General features: G+C 41.7%; 1 protein-coding gene across 15 annotated transcripts in view; it reads right to left on the bottom strand.

Moving 5' to 3' along the window:
• The window catches only part of SMAD2 (SMAD family member 2), a 93,497-nt gene that overhangs the window by 25,322 nt on the left and 45,287 nt on the right, over positions 1 to 22,888 (bottom strand). For 12 of the 15 annotated variants that reach the window (XM_070050203.1, XM_051851973.2, XM_070050201.1 and 9 more), the window contains 2 exons: positions 1,664 to 1,753; positions 453 to 646 (listed from right to left, as the gene is read on the bottom strand). In XM_070050203.1, coding sequence (XP_069906304.1) covers positions 453 to 646; positions 1,664 to 1,753 — 284 coding nt within the window. The remainder of the gene's footprint in view (positions 1 to 452; positions 647 to 1,663; positions 1,754 to 22,888) is intronic. The other 3 variants (XM_051851976.2, XM_070050205.1, XM_070050206.1) reach the window with 1 other exon arrangement.

Here is a 22,888-nt window from a genome sequence, read left to right as displayed (position 1 = left end):
GATCTGCCTTGAAGTATGAAATCCCATTTAGGGAATTTCCTAAGAAGACAGCTATATGTCTAACAAAGTTTCACGCACACAACTGCCTGAACAGTCCTGCCATGAGCTTCACTAAACTGCTCCTGTACACATGGTGTCACCCAAGCACTTCTGCAAACACATGGAGAACAGTTACTGCGCAAGCCTCGGCCAGCTCCAGGGCACTGCTCATCGGGGCGACCGCCGGACACGACTCTGCCATGAAATCCCATCTCTCCCAGCAAACTGATGCACCACGTCATGTTTTTCCATGTAAGGCATCCTTAACTACTGCCAAATAATATGCTGAATTTAAGGCAATCTGTTAGGATTTCAGGCTAAAAATTCCCTGGGTCACCAGAGTACCTGAATATACTTAAATCCAGGCACTTAATTTGAAACCAGGGAAAAAAAAATCTCTGCCATGGTCCTACCTGGTGTCTCAACTCTCTGGTAGTGGTAAGGGTTTACACATACTTCATCCTTTTTAAGATTGAAAGCATATTCGCAGTTTTCAATTGCCTTGAGTTCATGATGGCTGTGAAGGTCAGGCCAGCGCCACAACCGGCAATATATAACATGCGGCAGTCCTTTCCGATGGGACACCTGAAGACGACCGTCAAGAGACCTGTGGGGAAGCAAGGGGGAAAAAGGCGGGAACTTTAAAAAAAGAAATGGATGTAGTCATATGGGCTAAATTAGTACAATGAGAGCACAAAGAAAGAAATGACAGCCATTTAGTTAGTTTTAGTGACAATCAGGAGGAAAAAGGTACTCTTTAATGGCTCTGATAAAAAAAGTAAACAGCAGCACTAGCAGATGTTTCTTATAAATATGCTACATAAATGACTCAAATGCCAATGCAAAGCTAACCACATGGGGAAAATTGATTTTTGAAAAAGAATATCATATAGTTGTACTTGAAAAACTTTTTGTCAATTTCTACTAAGCCAAACTTGGATTCAGAGATACTTCTAAGGGCATTCACTCTGCAGGTGACTGGACAGTCAAAAAAAAAGGACTGGTGTGAAGAATGATAAATACCAACAATGATGTGATAACTCACTCGGACTAATGTAACTCATTACCCAGTTGTGGTTATTCTGATAACTCAGGCATATTTGCATAATTCAGATAAATGCAGATGGTGATGAGATGAAATGAACAAATACTAATATACTCAAAAAGAAAATGAGGCGACTTTAAAAAAGAACATAAAATGAGTTAGCCTACTGTTAACTGTGACATAGGGGTTCAGTAAGTAGCTATATATTAGTATAAAGATGAGATTTAGATGATAACAAGAAATTTAGCAAAAACTGGTCATGTGTCTACTTAAAAATTGGGCCAACAACAGTTCATAACCTAATCTCAAACTAAAATGAGAATATATTTATCAAAGTTCTTATTTAGGGAATAAAATAATTTAAAGAAGATTCAAAACTAGAATTGCATTGATCAAAACATCAGCTGAAACATTTAATATATCTTTCATAACGGCAAGCAGGTGTTTTAAATGCTCTGCCTTGTTTTTACATTAAGGAAACATCCTAGGCAAAATGACACTCAGCAACCCAGTACAGGTCTTCCAGAACACCCCCCTCCCACAAGATCGCTAGGATTCCATAGAGGGCAGAATATTCACCTGGTTTGTTCAGAGAAGCTGTAAAGGCCTGTTGTATCCCACTGATCTATCGTATTTGGTGTACTCAGTCCCCAAATTTCAGAGCAAGTGCTGTGCATAAATTGAAAAACAAAAAATTGATGTGAACATGGAAGCATGGTTATTCAAAATACCATGATGTAAAACATGGAGAATGTACAGAACACTTCCTTCACCCAGAAAATATACACTGCTTCACTTTTCCACAGGCATTTAGTGCTGGTGACTATATTTTCTATATGAAGGAAGCCAATAAAATGAACATGTGACTCCAGATAAGTTATGGTTATGTTTTTAAAATGCTCTCTAGCTTAATGAAATCATGACTATGATGCCCTTCCCAATATCCTCTACTCAAAAGATGTTACCTATGCCATTAGCCTTATTGACAGTTCCTCACTTTATAATCCAGATTTTTGTTCATTGGTATCTTTAATACAGGAAAATTCTAATTGAAACAGACACACCTCCACATGAGGATTTTCACACTGTTTGGCTGTGATACTTACACATTCAGTTTTACTAAAAATTATTATTGCTCTCCAAAAGGTAAGATTTTTGAAATTATTGTAATAAAATAGCACACCACCTTGAAATTTTTCTCCCACACTTCTTTCCAAAACATGGGCAACCTAGAAAATTCTCCCTGCTTTCCCTGCCACTTCTTTTTAGTCACTCATGATCCGCGGGAGAAGGAAAGAGCTTACGAGGAAGTCCTGGAATGGAATTCTTAACTGCCAACATCTCTCAGGCCCAAAGGTGTGCTTTTAAAATTAGTCCAACCTAATTCAATTTCTCACTTATTCTAAATCGCCAATATTTCATGCATGGAGGATGGAATATATCAAAAACACCTTCTGATAATAAATCAAACTGGTTAACTTCCAAATGTGCACACCACTGTCGGCTACCTGGTCAAAGTGCTGAGTTCCTGTAGCCAGCAGCACGATCCTGGGGGCTCCTGGTCAGGCTTCCATGCTACATACAGGTCCTTCGCACAGCCACTGGGCTGCAAGAAAGTCATAGGCCCTGCTTTGGAGCTACAGTAACTGAGCTTTAGCTAAAAAGCAAAGTGAAAAAAGCATGTTCCTAATACCTCACGACACTTTAGAGATTCGCCTGCCTTTTAGTAGTCTATAAAAGTCAGAAAAAACTCCAAAAACACATCTTCAATCTTTTCTTCTTCCCAAAAAAAATACTGATTAAAAATCCATGACATTTAAGAGACATCTGTCAAACACCTACCAGAAACACACAGCACGGTATAGTTTAAGGTACAACAGAATCACCTAAATTTTAGTCTTATGAATATATGTTAAGGAAGGGATAGTATACAACTGATTATTCTTTCTTGGACAATAATCCAAGGAAAACAACTGACGGAAGTGTAAATCAAGACATTATTCTACTCTTAAAATACTTGAAAGAGCTCTTCCTCAAGTTACACAAAAACCAGAATCAAAAATACAGCATGAAGAGCGTCAGTTCTACTTTAAGTGAGCTCTCAGAGGCCGCAGCTCCGAGGCAGCCAGACCCAGGCCCGGTTCCACCCCGGCCACCTTCAGACTTCAAGTCTTTCATTCACTATACATATCCCCTCACATAACTGGAAGGATTATTTACAAATAGTAAAGTTGCTTCTAGCTAGTCAAATCCTTGCTTATATATGAAAAATACTTTTAAAGGAACCCAAACACAAAGTATCTAGAATATAAAGTGTCTCAAAACTAAACACACACTTGAAAATTAAAAAGGACTCTGATCAGAGAAAAACATCCATGTCCACAGACAGAATGACAATACCAGAGATACCATCTCTACCAAATTTATACATTTTATGCAGTCTCAATAAAAAGGACAACATCTTTTTAAAGATTCAGACAAGACTATTCCGCATATAACACAGCAAAATAATACGACCAGCAAAGCCTGACAAAAAGAGACTGGCCCTACCAGATTCTGAAACACATTATACATTCTCAGTAATTAGAACAGCATGCAGTCAGCTAAAGAATGCACACACAAAACAGAACAGAGTTCTGCTTCCAGGAACCTCCTAACTTTCCTTCAGATAACAGTGACAACCTAGTTAGTGATTAGAATCACTAATATCTGAAAACAGGCCAAAACCAGACTGAAACAGTTCAAGAGGGAACCGCGCTGAAGGGCTGCTGTGCTCCCCAGGCTGGGTGCCCGGGTGCTCTCCAGTCTCAGGCAGGGCAAGTCCAGCTCTGGCAGAAAACTGCACTTCCACTGACCTAGAGTAAGAGCACGAGCTGGGGCTGCTGGAGAAGCTGCGAAGGAAGGAAGAGGTCCTGCCAAGAAGGAAGCCGCAAAACAGGAAAAAAATGTTTAAAAAAAGCAAAATACAACTCTGAATCCCATTCACCTTTTTTTTGTTGTTGTTAATTAATTAATTAATTTGAAAGTCAGTTACAGAGGGAGAGAGAGAGAGAGAGAGAACGACCCTCCATCTGCTGGGTCACTCCCCAGATGGCAGCAACAGCCAGGGAAGGACCAGGCTGAAGCTGGAAGCCAGGAGCTTCTTCCTAGTCTCCCACATGGTCCACCCACCTCCTTGACTAAGGCCTAAACGACACATGCAGAGACTGTTGAGGCCCTGCTACGCACCAGCCCCTCAAAGTGGAAGAAACGGAGAAGCGGCTGGATTGAGGCCACCCAAAACTACCTGCCAGAACAAGGACCAACAGCCTGGGAGGAACACAACACATTCAGAAGCTCCACAATGCTTAATTCTGAATATTCAATATACAACCCAGACTCACTAACCACGTGAAGAAACGGGAAGATGTCACCCCTAGTCAAAACAAAACCAAGAAAACTAACAGTAACAGACCCCAAAAGGAAATAGAGGACTAGGATTTGAGAGTAACTATTATGAACATGTTCGAGGACTTAATGAACAGATGGAGAATTTTAGCTGAGTAACAGAAACTATAAAAACAAATCAAATTATAGAACTAAATTTACAAAATCAGAAATTTATAAAACTTAACCTGATGGTTGGAGAAGACAGATTTGAAGATGGGTTAGCAGAAATTACCTCATTGGAAGAACTGAAATTAAAGACTGAGTGACAAAATGAACAGTCACACAAACATGTGCAGTCCCAGCAAGAGAAGCAGAAGGCAGACCAGCAAAAAATAAAAATAAAAAAAAAATAAAAATGGAAATAATGATGGCTGAAATATTTTCAACTAAACTTACAGATCCAAGAAGTTCAGTTAACGACAATGAGTTTAACCACACTACAAGTAGAGAAAATCCCATTTAGGCGCATCATTGTCAAACTAACACAGACAAAAAGAAATTTGTTTAAGCACTGAGAAACACAAAACCTCCAGGCACGAACAACTCCTTCCAAACACCTCCACTAAGAGACCTGCCCAAACTTCAGCAGGGCTTCAGGCAGCACCCCAGAGACCATCTTGGTTCCCTGGGAACTCCTATCTGGAAAGCTCAAGGCTGTCAAGACAATATACCAGTTGTTCTACAAGTGATGACAAGGCCCCTGACCTCTCAAAGCTTCTAACTGTATATCCATTTTTTGAGTTGTAACAGGGGTCTTCAAAATGCCACAAGCTTCCTGAAGTATCCTCATATATGTATCTCCTCTAAAATCAGGAGAATCTTTAGATCAAAAACCTGAAAGTCATTCCTTCAAAATTCAGGGAAAAAAGAGGCCTCTATCTCCCAGTCTGTGGGAGGAGTAGAAGTCTAACTTCAATAAACTCCAGTGCCAGTGACTAAGCCTTTTCCACTTTTCCGACCACCTGAGCACCGCTCTAGCCTGCACCCTGCTCCCGCATTTGCCCTTAGTGCCCAGTCACCCCTGTGTCAATCAGAACCGCACTCGCCCTCTCTAACACAGCAGGCACTGAACCAGCTCCTGCCTGCACTGCCGACCTCTGGTGGCAGCCAGAGCGACAACCCACCACACTAGTGGCAGGCGAAAGTGAAGGATTTCTCATCAGAGGCAATGCAGTAGATCTTTAATGAAATGAAAAGGAATGCGGGGAATCCCGCAATTGCAGTGTATACCAACTAAAACATCTTTCCTAAAAGAAGACAGACAAAATAGCCCACCATGTTCAAGTAAACCAAAACTAAAGGGATTTGTTTCTAGTAGACTCTGCACAGAAGACATGTCAGAGTAAGTTCTTAAGAATGAAGAGAGGCCGGCGCCGTGGCTCAATAGGCTAATCCTCCACCTAGCGGCGCCGGCACACCGGGTTCTAGTCCCGGTCGGGGCGCCGGATTCTGTCCCGGTTGCCCCTCTTCCAGGCCAGCTCTCTGCTATGGCCAGGGAGTGCAGTGGAGGATGGCCCAGGTGCTTGGGCCCTGCACCCCATGGGAGACCAGGAAAAGCACCTGGCTCCTGGCTCCTGCCATCGGATCAGCGCGGTGCGCCGGCTGCAGCGGCGGCCATTGGAGGGTGAACCAACGGCAAAGGAAGACCTTTCTCTCTCTGTCTCTCTCTCTCACTGTCCACTCTGCCTGTCAAAAAAAAAAAAAAAAAAAGAATGAAGAGAGGCTGGCGCCGCGGCTCACTAGGCTAATCCTCCGCCTTGCGGCACCGGCACACCGGGTTCTAGTCCCGGTCGGGGCGCCGGATTCTGTCCCGGTTGCCCCTCTTCCAGGCCAGCTCTCTGCTGTGGCCAGGGAGTGCAGTGGAGGGTGGCCCAAGTGCTTGGGCCCTGCACCTGCATGGGAGACCAGGATAAGTACCTGGCTCCTGGCTTCGGATCAGCGCGATGCGCCCGGCCACAGCGCGCCGGCTGCAGCGGCCATTGGAGGGTGAACCAACAGCAAAGGAAGACCTTTCTCTCCGTCTCTCTCTCACTGTCCACTCTGCCTGTCAAAAAAAAAAAAAAGGGAAAAAAAGAAAATATATGACGTTGGGCCCTGCGCCCGCATGGGAGAATAGGAGAAGCACCAGGCTCCTGGCTTCGGATCAGCGTGGTGCACCGGCCGTAGTGGGCCGGCCACAGCGGCCATTGAGGGGTGAACCAACGGAAAAAAGGAAGACCTTTCTCTCTCTCTCTCTCTCTCTCTCACTGTCCACTCTGCCTGTTTAAAAAAAAAAAATTTTAAAAAGAAAGAAAATATATGACGCAAAACCAGAGATTTAAAAGAAATTAACACATCTCCAATCCAGGTAACCTCAGTAATTCCTTGGACAGTTAGGCTGCAAACAAACACACGCACGCACGCGCACACAGCGCTATACTATACCAACCAATTTCACCAACCACCTTGATCTAACTAATAACCAACACTTGGGGGAATCCTTTTTTTTTTTTTTTTTTTTGGGGGGGACAGGCAGAGTTAGACAGAGACAGAGAAAGGCCTTCCTTTCCACTGGTTCATATCACAAAAGGCCTCTACGGCTGGCACACTGCGCTGATCTGAAGCCAGGAGCCAAGTGCTTCCTCCCGGTCTCCCATGGGGTGCAGGGCCCAAGCACTGGGGCCACAGCAGAGAGCTGGACTGGAAGAGGAGCAACTGGACAGAATCTGGAGCCCTAACTGGGACTAGAAACCGGGGTACTGGCGCTGCAGGTGGAGGATTAGCCTAGTGAGCCGCGGCATCGGCCCGGGGAATCTTCTTTAAAAAAATAAAAATGGAACATTTTAAAAAGAGAGAGAAACACATGCTAGGGACATAAAAAATAGTCAATCGTTTCTAAAAACTTTTCAAATCTGTGATTATGTTCTCTGGTGAAAAGGAAGTGAAGTTAGAAATCAGTAACAAGATATTTAGAAAAGTCTCAAATTTTTGGAATAAACAACACACTTCTAAACCTATGCCTCAAAGAAGAAATCACAGAATAAATTAGAAGATAGCATCAACACACAATATAAAAAAATGAAATAAAATAGTTCTTTGAAGGAAATGTTTATACAGAAAAAAGAAATTTCCAATTGATGATTTAATCTGAATTAACAATAACATATTCTAATCAACATCGTACTAGCTGCTAGCCAGTAAGATACAGCGAGAAAAAAATAAAGATAAAAATATTGGGATGGAAAGAACAATACAACTGCCCCTTTTGGGCCAAAGGCAAACCACAGAAATGTTTACATAGAAAATTCCATGAAATCTATGAAGCAACCTCTAGAACTCACTAGCGAGTTTAGCAATGTTATAGACTATAAGGATTATTTGTAAAAATCCATCATTATTTCTGTTACAGAAATTAGTAATAAACATATGAAAAACAATTCCTCATCAACAATAAAAGCTGTTATAATTTCTATACCGTGGAAACTATAATGAGCAAAAAATTTGACAATTAAAATTTTAAATTTCATTTGTGTCAAAACATAACAAAAAAAGTTCAATGTGTAAGAACTATACATTATGGGGCCGGCACTGTGGCGCAGTGGGTTAAAGCCCTGGCCTGAGGCGCAGGCATCCCATATGGCTGCCAGTTCTAGTTCCCGTTACTCCTCTTCCGATCCACCTCTTTGGCTATGGCCTGGGAAAGCAGTAGAAGATGGCCCAAGTCCTTGGCCCCTGCACCCACATGGGAGACCCAGAAGAAGCTCCTGGCTCCTGGCTTCGGATCAGCACAGCTCCGGCTGTTGCAGCCATCTGGGGAGTGAACCAGCAGATGGAAGAGCTCTCTGTGTAACTCTGTCTTTCAAATAAATAAAAATACATCTTTAAAATAAAAAAATAACTATACATTAACCACCAAAAAGCTCGCCCAAAGATTTTTAAAACCTAAGCATATAAAGAAACACACCATATTCACAGACCAGATGATTCAATGTTAAAATATCTATTTTTTCCAATTCCCTAATGATTATCTTTTTGTTTCAAACTTACTATATTTACAATTTTAGCAATGTATTTTTTGTAGCATTTAACAAGTTCATCCAAAATGTGTATGGAAATAGAAAACATTTGAAATTTTGTTTTATTTACATTTAGTTGATCGCATGAAGCTGAGCACAACAGACTATCAGTGAATGGATCTACTATACACGAAGTTCTAGAAGAGGTAAGACAAAGTAAAAAAAACTTCAGAGCAGTTACCTCAGGAAGAACAAAGAACTTTCTATGTGATTGTAATGTTCTGTATCTTGATACACTAGGATACAGGGAAACTACAAGAAGTGGTATTAAAAGGTAAGCTTATCTTGGTGCAAAGTTTTGAAATCAGGCAGTTTTTCCCTAACATGCATTTTCTATGAAGCTGCACCTATCACTTGAATGCATGGATTTCAAAAAATTTTGTATCACAATAAACTTAGCTTTAAACCCACTTTCCACAAACTTTTTTTAAAATTTATTTTTTAAGGAATACAAATTTCATCAGTACAACTTTAAGAATATAGTTATTCTTCCTACCATACCCGCCCTCCCACTCCACAAACTTTTCAAGTACCCTTATACGCATCTGTCAAATTAAGATTGTACACATGGTTTATGCACATAAGAATTTTACCTCCTCCTTACCCCCCAAAGGAAGGCAAGAAAAACACCACAAGAGCACTCAAAGAAAGAAGGAAAAACAGAATGGGCAGTACCAACACAAAAAACTTCACAGGGTTGGTGTGGTGCAGGTTAAGTCGCCAACCTGGCTGGAGACCCGGGATCCAGCTCCTAGTCAGCTCCCTGTTAATGCTCCTGGGAAAGCAAGGAGGATGGCTCAATTACGTGGGCCCGACACCTATGTGGGAAACCAGATGGAGTTCCAGGCTTCTGGCTTTGGCTTGGCTCAGAATTGGCTATTGTGGTAATTTGGTGAGTGAACTAGAGAATAGAAGATCTTGCTCTCTGTAACTCTGCCTTTTAAATAAATTAATATTTTTAATATTTCATATGGTAATTTAGCAAGCGATAGAGAAGCTTCCCTGTGAACTGATATTCAAAGATCTCTAAAGTATTACCATAAGCGAAAAAGGCAGGCACGCAACAGCACCTATGCAGGTGAAAGGTCTACAAGTATCTGCTTCCATTCGCACAGACACAAACCATCAACAGCAGGTACTTCAGGTGGGAGGGGAGGAAGGATGGCTTTTCAACGTGAATTTGTATGTATGTAGACATAAAAATATACTTCTATTAACTTTATGAACGTATTACTTTTTACCTAAATTAAGCAAAAGAAAATACTGGCGCAGAATTAAATGCAGGTGAATCTTGCCTCCCAAGACTTTAAACAGATACATCGCTTCTAACCTTAGATTCATTCCTAAGCACAGATTACTGTTTGCTAGTCTGCATTCTTTCAAGCTCACTTCGGGCATTAGTAGGGAAGGAAAGTATTACCAGGCCAGCCTGAGCCCTATTCATTCTTCTGGAACTATGTTCTAACATGGGCCTTTCCTACCAATCTTCTTCCATGTACATTTAAGCTCACTAGCGTCCCACAAAGTGACCAATTCTTTACTATGCCTAGCAGACTAGGTCAATTTTCAAAACTTTGGGGCTTTAAATCATCTTTAATTACCCACTCTTCCTCAAAGATTGACCCTGCCTAGCCACACTGTAGTTTCCCACGAGACTGAGCACCCGAAGCCCAGTCTGTGCTACCTAGCAAGCATGGTACTTGATGACTCAACTACATCTATTAATTTCAACTATTCTTCGTGGAGTCAGTTGATGGGAGGTTCTTGTCTTGGCCAAAGCAAGAATTCAGATATGAGACAGAGAGTAGCAGTAAGCACACTAGGCACGTTTAATGAAGACAACACACCTGATGGACCAAATGGGCATCTCTGTAAAGAACCAGTGAAGGACTGAAAACCCAGTCTGCATTCAGGTGAGGATGTGCGCATCTCCCAGCCCTCACTTCTGCAGAATTACTGGGTTGGGGATTTCAGGACATAGAGTTCCCAAAAATCCTCCCTGACCTTATCAGCACAGTGTTGTCAGACCTAACAGCCCCTTTGGTGAAGGCAGGGAAGATTTCCCTTGGCTGCCTCCAGGGAGAGGGCTGAACCCATCTAACAGGGCTACTGAACAAGAACAACTACTTCAGAGGTAACTGCTGGTCTGTTTTCAGGGCTTGCTTCCTCATTCCATTGCACAAAAACTCATTTTCCTTAAACATCCCTTTTCTTTAGCTCCTCTTACAAATATCAGCTAATGTCTATGTAGCTACCTTACAAAACGTTTATGGAGATGTGGATGTCTGGAGCTGTGGTTAAGATGCTGCTTAGGGTGCCTGCATCTCTTTACCAGAGTACCTGGGTTAAAGCCTGGACTCCGCTTCCAATTCCAGTTCCTGCTAATGTGCACTGTGGGAGGCAACAGATGACGTCAAGTGCTTGGGTCCCTGATACCACATGGAATATCCATATTGAGATCTGGCCCAGCCTGGACTACTGCAGACCATTTTAGGGGTGAGCAAGCAGACAGAAGCTCTTTGTCTTTCAAATAAGATAAAAATAATTTTTTTAAAAAAATTAAGTTCATGGAAAATGTGTATTATGTCAAACAATTTCACAATTTTTTGCAGGGGCTGGAGCTGTGGCACAGCAGGGAAAGTCGCTGCCTGCAGTGCCGGCATCCCGTATGGGCACCAGATAGTGACCCGGCTGCTTCACTTCCAATCCAACTCCCTGCTAATGTGCCTGGGAAAGTAGTGGAAGACGGCTCAAGACCTTGGGTGCCTGCACTCAGACATATTAAGAAGCTCCTGGCTCCTGGCTTCAGATCGGCCCAGCTCCAGCATTGCAGCTATCTGGAGAGTGAACCAGCAGAAGAAGACTTTCTCCCTCTCTCTCTGCCTCTCTGTAACTCTGCCTTTCAAAGAAATAAAATTTTTAAAAACATTTTCATTGCAATTTCACTTTTCCATGAACTTTATCAAATATCCCTTTATTCAGAATGGAGAAAGATGGGTTTGAAAATGTTAAACAAATAGTTACTTGTTATGTGAAAACAATATTATCATAGTAATAATAGCAATATCTCAAATACATTAGTTCACATTTCCTAAACTTATCTGACAATCTAACCTCCATAAATCCTGAATTCATAAGTATTGAAAAATGCCATGCAAAAATTAGTCTCTACAATTCTGCCTGATCAAAATTTGATACTGATTCTTAATGCAATTAGGACAGACTATTACAAAATGCTGCAAGAAGATGGAATGCACTATAACAATCCACAGTGATGTCCCTGCATCAGTACATGAGCAAGCACACCTGCACTAGTCTCTTCTGCAAAACCCCGCAGTTCACTGGATGGAACACAATTTCTCAAAGGTAAATTATCCCCTACCAACTAGGTAACCTTCCTGTTTACTATCTTGAAATATATTGAAATCATATGAACACTAATATAACAATCTTTGTTGGGGCTTATTATTAGCTAACCACCAGACTAGCCAAATGACTTGGTAGTAATTCTGTCAGCAATTCTTATCAAATTTCCCTAGTAATCACTCTTACAGTACTTACCAGCAAAATTAACACATTAAAGATTTTCTTTATCTAATAACTGACCTTTGAAAACAAGTTAAAAATCCAGCGTACAATTTTATACACTTGCATTTTTTAAAAAAATTTATTTATTTGCAAGGCAGAGTTACAGAGGAAGAGAGAAAGAGATCTTCCATCCAATGGTTCACTCCTCAAATGGCTGGAGCTGAGCCAATCCAAAGCCAGGAGCTTTTTCTGGGTCTCCCAGACGGGTACAGGGGCCCAAGCACTTGGGCCATCTTCTATTGCTTTCCCAGGCGCATTAGCAGGGAGCTGGATTGGAAGTGGAGCAGCCAGGACACAAACAGGCGCCCATATGGGATGCCGGCACTGCAGGCAGGGACTTTAACCCACTGAGCCAAAGAGCTGGCCCGGCATATTTTTATATACATTTGCATTTATATTCATTTGAATTTTTGCTCAATCATCTACAAACATTTCAAAATGTTTGTACGTTAACATACTTTTTTTTTACATCAAGGATGTGTATTTATTCACATTCTCGTTATCAAAAGATAAGAGAAGCAATGAGAACTAAGTCGAAGAAAACACCAACAACACTGGGTAAAGGAAAGCTCCTATCACAGAAGTCTGACAGACCTTCAGTTTCACCGTTCCTGCCAAACTTGCAGGATTCACTGCAGCAGTTTAACCACTGTCAAAAGTAATAAACCCCGCTGTTTTACTAATTTGTCATTTTCCTTATCTTTTTGGTTTAAGAGTACATTCTTCTACAAATCAAAAAGGATATGAATATAGGCTGTCATCGTGCAAAGATGAAAGTATACTGAACATGAGTAAAATAATAAATTAGCAGAATGGCATCCACAAAATAAACTTGCTAAACCTCCAGCTCTTGATGACTGATAAACTCATGCAATAAATATGACTTACAGGGGAATAATCCGTGGCAACACATCCATAATTATTACAACAGGACAGTCCTTTCATTTGTACATGACCAGCAAGACTCTGAGTCTATATATCAGGTAGCTCACCAATCAAAGGCTGATCATTGTAATAAAAAGAATTCTCTGTAATTCACATACTGTTGTCTGTATAACCATCATCACTGTACAGGTGGGGGAACAGAGAAGAAAGTCCTGCTTCTATAGCTTCTATCTTTACACCACCAAAAAGAGAACTCAGCAAAAGATACAGATAACAAATAAAAATATTCATTGATGCAAAGTTGCCCAAAACAAAACAAAACAGGATTCCAGGCAGTTAAGCAACAAAACATCACAGAGACAATGTGATAAAGCCAGGGTACAGGCCTGAAAAGCCTGAGCCTTCAGGGCACACTGCACTCTGCAGAATGACAGCTTGATCCACCAGCTCCCCACTTTTCTAAGGATGGAAACTTGCAGTTAAAATTTTAAGTTTAAATGTCTTCATTTAGAGGTCACTGAGAACAATATAACTGTTTTGACTAAGGTAACATTCTTATCAATGACTGAAAATGATGGCCTTTTATCTGTATCAGAATCTGGCCTTTTCCCTACAATTTTTTGCTGGCAAAATGTAAATAACCTGATTGAGAAACATGTAGTTGCAAATGCACATTTTTAGTTGCTTTATTTGCAAATGCTATTAACTACCTCTTGAAAACTTGGGTTATTCTTGAATAAAAATAATTGAGAAATACACAAGAAATCCAGTAGGCTATTGTCTCAAAAAATGAGTCACCCACAATAAACGAGCACTGACATTCTTTCATAATTAAGGCATTATCAAATCTGGAGACAGTTAATAGGGTCTTTAACTGGCTTAAGCCTCCATTCCATACAGAATGTATTTCTCAGTTTATTTGTAGCAACAAAACATTAACCAAAGTCATTCAAAAGCGAACTCAGTCATCAAATGTGCATCTTAAAATGCCAGGTTTCATTTCAAGTTCCAAAACTGAAAAGAGTATGCCCAGATCCCAGATACCTTAGGTGTTATATAGCTTCCACTGGAACTCACTGTTCTTAGTTACCTAATTTTACAAGAAGACATACAAAACAGAATTCTTAAAAATATGAAGGTAGGGGCTGGTGCTGTGGCATAGCAGGTAAAGCCACCGTCTGTAGTGCCAGCATCCCATATGGGTGCTGGTTCAAGTCCCGGCTACTCCACTTCAGATCCAGCTCTGCTGTGACCTGGGAAAGCAGTAGGACATAGCTCAAGTCCTTGGGCCCCTGAACTCGCGTGGTAGACCTGCTAAAAGCTCCTGGCTCCTGGCTTCAGATGGGCACTGCTCCGGCCATTGCAGCCAATTGGGGAATGAACTAGTCGATGGAAGACCTCTCTCCCTCTCTCTCTCTGCCTCTCCTTCTCTCTATGTAACTCTTTCATATAAATAAATAACTCTTTAAAAAAAAAAATGAAGGCATTCCAAAAAGTACAAAGGAAACTGGAATTAACTATTCAGTACCCAAAAAGCTAGAAATGCAAGTGTAGTTTTTTCATAATATGCATGTTCTGTGTACTTTCTGAAGAATGTATTTCTTTTTTTTTTTTTTTTTTTTTGACAGGCAGAGTGGACAGTGAGAGAGAGAGACAGAGAGAAAGGTCTTCCTTTGCCGTTGGTTCACCCTCCAATGGCCGCCGCGGCCGGCGTGCCGCGGCCGGCGTGCTGCGGCCGGCGCACCGCGCTGATCCAATGGCAGGAGCCAGGTGCTTCTCCTGGTCTCCCATGGGGTGCAGGGCCCAAGCACCTGGGCCATCCTCCACTGCCTTCCCAGGCCACAGCAGAGAGCTGGCCTGGAAGAGGGGCAACCGGGAAAGAATCCGGCGCCCCGACCGGGACTAGAACCCGGTGTGCCGGCGCCGGTAGGTGGAGGATCAGCCTAGTGAGCCGCGGCGCCGGCCCTGAAGAATGTTTTTCATGTGAATGTTTCTCAAAATCTTTTGAACCAAATAATCTTTTACATTTTCCATGAATATTTTGAGGTACCCTCCTATGCGAATGTTGATTTCTCCTGATCAGTAATACAGTGAGTTCAAATATATCCAGAGACGTCAGGAATTAACTTTCTTTCAAGATCTTTGGATGCTCATAAAATAAACACTCCTTTGAAAGACTCTTAACAATCCATACTACAAGAAAGTCTGAGCTCCAGTCTGTAAAGCTGATGTATATACCAACCTTTACAGGAAGCAAGCAAACTTTTTTGGGGAAAACCACTTCCAAGTATGTATTTCAGCTTCTTGGATACCTCAGGGAACATGTATTCCATGCCCTCTGATTTTTGTATTACAAAACGTTTTAAGCACCCATTAAAGTAAGAGGAACTATGGAATAAGCAGCCATATATATTAATCAGAGTCTACTGTCAACATTTGTTTGCTCTAGTCTGTATCTATCATCTAATGTTTCCTCCAACAACACGCCTTACTTTTTTGCTTTTTTTTTTTTTAAAGTGAAGTTGCACACACCCTAAATCTAGACAAGTAAATATATATGTTAACTCGAGTTCATTGTTCTTTTTTAAAGTAAAATTTACCCAGTGTGAACTACGAATCTTAGTGGTATCATTTTGAGTTTTATCGAATATGTAAAACTGGGTACTTTCAACCCTAACAAGATCATCACTCAGGACCGTTTCTCAGTCAATCCCTGTCCCCGCCCCAGGGGCAACCGCTGATTTCAGTGTCTCTTAGAATGCCACAGACAAGGAATCACACAATATACTCTTCTGGGTCTGGTTTTTCTGGGTCAGCATGACCCCGAGATTCGCTACGCTAACATACCCCTTGCTTTTTAGCTTTCCATGACCGCCCACCAACTGCTTGGGCATTCTTTACAGACCAGTGCCTGCCTGTTGCTACGAACATACCAGGGCATGTCCTTCTGAGGGCGTATGCGTTCATTTCTCCTGGTTAAAGCGTGGAGGTAAAATCCTTGAGCCAGTGGGCAGATGCACAGTTTTGTAATAAACTGGCAGACCTCTTTCCAGACTGGAAGCACCATTTTACATTCCCTCCCTCGACCTAGAGTCCCCAGGTGCTCCGGAGCCTTCCCAACATTTGGAGTGGTCAGTCTACTTAGATATTCTGGTGCTTGTGCAGTGCTACTGCATGGTGGTTTCAGCTGGCATTTTCCTGATGACTAACAATACTGCATACTTTCCCATGTTCTCATCACTGAGCCTTTGTATATGTTTTGTCAAGTATTCAAATATTTTGCCAATTTTAAAAACTGAGCAATTTATCTTTTCACTCTTGAGTTAGAAAATTCAGATAAAATCCTTCAGAAATGTTTTGCAAATATTTTCTCCAACTCTGTGACTTCCTTATTACTAATGTCTTCAGACAAGCTGTTTTTAATATTAATGACATCTAACTTAACAACTTTCTCTCACACTTACTGCTTTCAATAACCTTAAAACTTTGTCTCCAAGTCACAAACATATTCTCTTATTTTCTTACACAAAGCTGATAGTTTTAGCTTTTTATTAGGACTATGATTCACATGGAACTAGTTTTTCTTAATGTTAGAAGGTCAGGTCACCGGGCCAGCATTCTAGTGCAGCAGCTTAAGCCTTACCACTTATGACGTCAGCATCATTATCAGAGACTACTCTACTCCACTTCCCATTCAGCGTCCTGTTAATGTGCCCGAGTACTTGGGCCCCTGCCACCCATGTGCAACACCAGGATGGAGTTCTTGGCTCCTGGCTTCAGCCTGGCACAGCCAGTTACTGTAGCCTTTTGGAAAGCAAACCAGCAGATAGACAATCTCTGTTGTTTACCTTTCAAATAAAGAGACAGATGTATCTTTTATATAATGAGCCTTTTCTTTCCCAAAGAAGCGCCTCTAGGTATTTTAGTTAAAGTAATAAAGAGCGGTTTAATTCAGTCATCTGAATCTCCCCTGGTCTCCTCACAAGAAAGGGTCACACTTCCTGGGTTCTTCTTCCGTCCAGTACTTTAGAATTATATGCTAGACATTGTGAATTATATGTGACACAGAGTCTAGGTTCTATCACATTCTTCCAGTGTTAACTTTTGTTTTAGTAGACAATTAACTGGATGACATTCAACGTGCAAACTGTCTTTGAGCGATTCAAATCAGCCTTTATCTATAGCAGGGCTCACTAAGTGTATCCCACACAGGTGGGGTTGGGGGCCAACCACTGATTTCAGCAGCGTTTGTAAGCAGAATCCAATGCCCCTCTGTGTCGCTCTCCGTGCTGGGATTTTTCCCCCTCTTCAGTAGCTGTGGTTGTCCCAAACTCTTGACCTCTAGTTCTTTACGCCAGAAAGACAGCAGTTTTACACTGAATTCTATGAAAACAGAAAATTCACCCATGCCAGTGTCAAATCCCTCTAACATATGCCTCTTTTTATTACATTCCACTATCTTTCATTGTTTTTCAAACCTTGTGCAGAGTTTGTTATGTGAGGCAGGGTCAATGTGGGTAAGAACAGACCTGGCCATAGGAGACTCGTTTTCTTTAATTTCTCTCAGCAAGATTTTGAAATTTCAAGTAGAGACTTTCTTTTTGAAATGTATTCCTACCTATGTCAGTTTTTTTTGGATACAATTCAAGGAAATGGTTTATTTCCATTTGTTTGCTGCTGTACACATGAAAATCCAATTTTTAGACACTGAAATGTTAAGTACAGCCTTGCTACATTTGCTCCAGTGGCTGTATTTACAACTCCTTAGGTTTCCTACAGAAGAAACCATGTCGCCTATGAACAGAAAGCACTGTGATCCCTCCTCGCAGAGCTCCATGCCTTGCATAGGCTGTCCTCTTGCCACACCGGCTGGGTCCTCCCCCCACAACGGCTGCTGAACAACAGGAGCGCACCTTCTTGTCTTGCTTCTGATACTCAAGCATGGCGTTTCAGGATCAAGACTATTCTTAACTGTCAGCTTTTCTTGAAAGGCCTCTGAGGCCAAGGAAGGCTCTTACATTTTTGAGTTTCTAGCAGTATTTAATTTGAATGAATGATGGGATTTTGTCCAATGCTTCTGACCAAGTGAGGTGGGCCTCCTGGTTCTCTTTTGTTTATCCAGTGACTTAAATTGACTAAAACCCTGCCTGGTTGGGATAAATCTTAATCACAGTATTATTATTTTCATATTTAACTAGAGAATATTTTAACAATTTTTTCATCTATGCTCATGACAAATATTCATTAATTTTTCTTCTTTTAAGAGTTGTCATGGGGGGTGGCGCTGTGGCATAGCAGGTTAAGCCACCACCTGCAGTACCAGCATCCCGTATGGGTACCAGTTCAAGTCCCAGCTGCTCCACTTCCGATCCAGCTCCCTGCTAAGGCCTGGGAAAGCAGTGGAACATGGAGCAAATACCTGGGCTCCTATACCCACATGGAAGACCCAGAAAAAGCTCCTGGCTTTGGATTGGCTCAGCTCTGGCCGTCGCAGGCATCTGGGGAGTGAACCAGCAGATAGATGGACGATCTCTTTCTCTAACTCTGCATTTCAAATAAAATAAACAAACCTTTTGGAAAAAAAAATTGCCATGGAGGGCTGCAACTATGGCATAGAAGGTTAGGCCTCTGCCTGCAGTGTTAGCATCACATATGGGTACCGGTTCAACTTCCCGCTGCTTCACTTTCAATCCAGCTCCCTGCTATGGCCTGGGAAAGCCACGGAAGATGGCCCAAGTGCTTGGGCCCCTGCACCCACATCGAGACATTGTTGTTCCTGGCCTCAGCCTGGCCCAGCCCTGGCCCCTGGCCCTTGTGGCCATTTGGGGAGCAAACCAGAGGATGGAAGCTTACTCTATCAATCTCTTTCTGTATTTATGCTTTTCAAATAAATTAAAAGTTGTTGCAGTCAGGTTTTACTATTAGGGCTACATCAACCTCATAAAACAACCCTTTTTCTGAGTTTCTGTAAGGTTGGTGCTATTTCTTGTGCAAATGTTTCAAATGACCGGTAAAAGCACCTGGGCCTGGAGTTCATTGTGGGAAAAATTCTGATTATGAATTCAATTTCTTTAATCATTATAGGGCTATCTAGATGTTCCATTTCTTCCTCCATCAATAGAGGAAGCCTAAATTTTATCATTACAAATAGTCATGAAATTTAATAAAGTCATTAGTGCATTTTTTTATCCTTTAGATCTGTAAGATCTAGTCTTTCATCACTGCTACAACTGATTTGTGGCTGTGCACTCTTTTTAAAATCAGTCTAATGGGGGAAAAAAATCAGTCTAACGGAGATCTTAGCTTTCCAAAGAACTGCCTTTGGCTTTGATAACCATCTTTTTTGTTTTAAATGACAGGGCTCCTTCAGGGATGTTACAGGGGTGAGGGTCCTGACACTTCTTTTTCCCCCCTTTGAAAAGCAGAACAAGAAACAGAGGCAGACAGAGCTCTTCAGCCTGCTGGTTCACTCCCCAAATGCCTGCAACAGCCCAGACTGGGCCGGGCTGAAGCCAAAGATCCAAGTACTCACTTGCTGCCTCCCAGGGTGCACATCAGCAGGAAGCTGAAATTAGCAGCAGAGCCAGGACTGGCACCTAGGCACTGTGATAGAGAGACGGGTGTCCCAAGTGGCTTCCTAACTGGCAAGTGTTGCTCCAGCTGGTCACTGATTTCTTCTCATATGTTTATTATTTCTTCCTTTTACTCACTTTCCATTTTATCTGTTTCCCCTAGTTTCTTCGGAAAAATCTTAGGCAACTTTTTCTTAGCTGGTTTAATTATTTAAAGCTGTAAATTTCCAGTCAAGCCTAGCCGCATGCCACATATGTGATGTTATATTTTCACGATGTCTTAGTTTCAAGTATCTTTTTTTTTTTTTTTTTTTTTGACAGGCAGAGTGGATAGTGAGAGAGAGACAGAGAGAAAGGTCTTCCTTTTGCCGTTGGTTCACCCTCCAATGGCCGCCGCGGCCGGCCTGCTGCGGCCAGCGCATCGCGCTGATCCGAAGGCAGGAGCCAGGTGCTTCTCCTGGTCTCCCATGGGGTGCAGGGCTCAAGCACTTGGGCCACCCTCCACTGCACTCCCGGGCCACAGCAGAGAGCTGGCCTGGAAGAGGGGCAACTGGGAAAGAATCCGGCGCCCCGACTGGGACTAGAACCCGGTGTGCCGGCGCCGCAAGGCGGAGGATTAGCCTAGTGAGCCGTGGCGCCGGCCTCAAGTATCTTCTTATCCCCTAATTTTTTAGTAAATAACCCCAAAGTCAAAGAACTATGTTAATTTCCAGTTTTTAACAGATGTCCTATTGGTATTAATTTCCTATTGTTGGCAGAGAACATAGTCTGTGGATTTCCAACTTTTCAAATTTTCAAAATTGAGACTTGTGGCCTGCCAAGAATCTTTCCTGATGAGGTTAGCGTGACCACTTCTGAGTATTCTACTGATGTTGGGTTTAGTATTCTATAACTATCAATTAGGTAGTTGTTAATCTAACTCAGAACTTCTAAGTTATTGTTATTTTTTCGTCTAACTGTACTAATTGCAACTGTGATTTTGTCCCATCAATTCTATCACGTTTTGTTGCATGCACTTTGAAGCTCTTTTTATCAAGCCGACACGCATTTGCGATGATGACTTATCCACCTAAGTAAACAGCGACCTGTCATCCACAGTGTCCTGGCTCCACTGCTTCTGATTAACAGTCACCAGCTGTTCACATCTCTCTTCTCCTGCACATTCATGCATTTCTCAGCAGCTGTTCTAAGACGTCCTGTTTCATCAGTCTGACTCTGATGCACCTGAGTGGGGTTCTCTTCTGGTTACTCTGTGTGAGTCAGAAGGAATCTCTTGTTTGGTATTCAACTGCTGACAGATTTCAAGCTCTACCACTCTCTCTCCTTCCGTCTCAAATCTGGGAGAGCCTAGCCACTCCCTCTCTACTAAGAGAATTTCAAACCAGGGCAGTCTCAGCACATGCACAGGACATGACCTGTTACCCCAGCCCCCACCCCTAACCGCAACAAAACCCCAAACTTTCATCACTGCTCTCACCAGGCATTTTTGGACCAACCTGGGAACCTTTCCTGCTTTCCCCAGAAAGCCTCAGTACGTGAGTAATAAACTTTTCCAAGTTCTCTCGGTGCATGTATAGGAAACATCATCAGTCTCACATTAAGATCAAATTTGGGGTGGGGAAAGTCCATCCCACATGAGGGTACTCAAAAACACCGTAAAAGTACGGAATTAAAATATTTTTATTTTAGTGCCAAAAAATTTTGAAATCCATGCATAGTTTTTGCTATATGATTCACTTAGTGACATGTGCCAGGCACAGTACTAAACCCTTACACATGGATGAAATCTCTCAATCCTCAACACCAGCGCGAATTCGGCATTGTCGCCTGCTTTTGACAAGTAAGGTAAAGAGATAAAGTAATGTGCGGGAAGTCAGCTAAGCAGCCACGTGGTAGGGCCCAAGTCTGCCTTCTTACTGACATCATCTGCTTCTTACAAAGTTAGCAAAAAGTAATTAAATGCAGCAAGCCAAAATTCTCCAAATATACAATACACAATGTGCAAAATGACAAAATTAAACATTTCACTACAAGAGCTATGTCCTCAGGAAAGACAACCCCTTTGGACAAGTACATATACTAACACAGCCCTTTCCAAATTAAAATAGAGGAAATAATAGATTTCTCTAGTTACAGTCTTATAAAAGTAAAATCAATACTCTTACTTTTCTTCAGTTTAAAACAGCTCTTCTCAGAGGCAGAAGAAAAAAACCAGGCCATGATTGAAAATACTTTTAATCTCTACCTTTAAATGTGATGTTAAAAACATATACCTTGAAATTCTGCTAGGTTTCTACCACCTTTGAAAAATTACAAATATCTCCCACCACCCCCACACACCATTCTGTATTGCTGAAAGGATTTAAATATCAGTTCTAAAAATGCCCTTCCAAAAACAGAAACCTTTTTTACTTAAATAAGTATATATGGCTAAGACTTTATAAAGTCCTCAAAAAAAAGTTCCTTTGATAATGCAGCCTATGGAATTTCTAGTTTTATTTTCACATATATTATTTTAAACATTTTTTTAAAAAGGAGCATCTAAATGACAAAAGAAAATGTAATAGAAAAACATGCCAGCTCAATCTTTTAAGTGAACAAAAAAACTGAAATACACGTCAAACAAAAATTACAATCCAAAATGAGACTCAAATTCTAATTTTTTTGTAATGGTTGATTTCGCTTTAAACAATTATCTTTTTTTTAAAAATCATTTTTTTTTAAAAATTTCACAAAAGCAAAGCTCAACTACTGTGGTTAGCATTTGGAAGTTCAGCAAGTGCATTCATGTGCAGAGGTTAAAATGTCAGACTGGGCCCACTCTGTGGCCTGCCTAGCAGATTAAGCCACCGCCTTCGGTGCTGGCATCCCATATGGAAGCAAGTTCCAATCCCGGCTGTTCCACTTCAATCCAGCTCTCTGCTATTGCCTGGGAAAGCGGACTCCTTGGTCCCTTGCACCCACATGGGAGACCTGGAAGAAGCTCCAAGCTCTTGGCTTCGGATTGGTGCAGCTCTGGCCGTTGTAGCCATTTGGTGAGTGAACAAGTGGATGGAAGACCTCTCTCTCTCTCTCTCTCTCTCTCTCCCCCTCTCCCCCTGTCTTTCTTTCTCTACCTCTCTGTAACTCTGCCTTTCAAATAAATAAATCAATCTTTAAAAAGTCAGACTTCTGTATTACTTATACCTATTAATGCAAATGATACAAACCCATCACATAAAAACTATGAGGAAATGTCCTTTCGAGTTATTTCAAACATTCTGCATAATTTTTTG

The sequence above is a fragment of the Oryctolagus cuniculus genome, chromosome 10 (genome assembly GCF_964237555.1).
Source record: "Oryctolagus cuniculus chromosome 10, mOryCun1.1, whole genome shotgun sequence".
In the NCBI taxonomy this organism is placed as follows: domain Eukaryota; kingdom Metazoa; phylum Chordata; class Mammalia; order Lagomorpha; family Leporidae; genus Oryctolagus; species Oryctolagus cuniculus.
The sequence above is the reverse complement of the archived record's forward strand: the minus strand, read 5'-3'. Positions and strand labels throughout refer to the sequence as shown.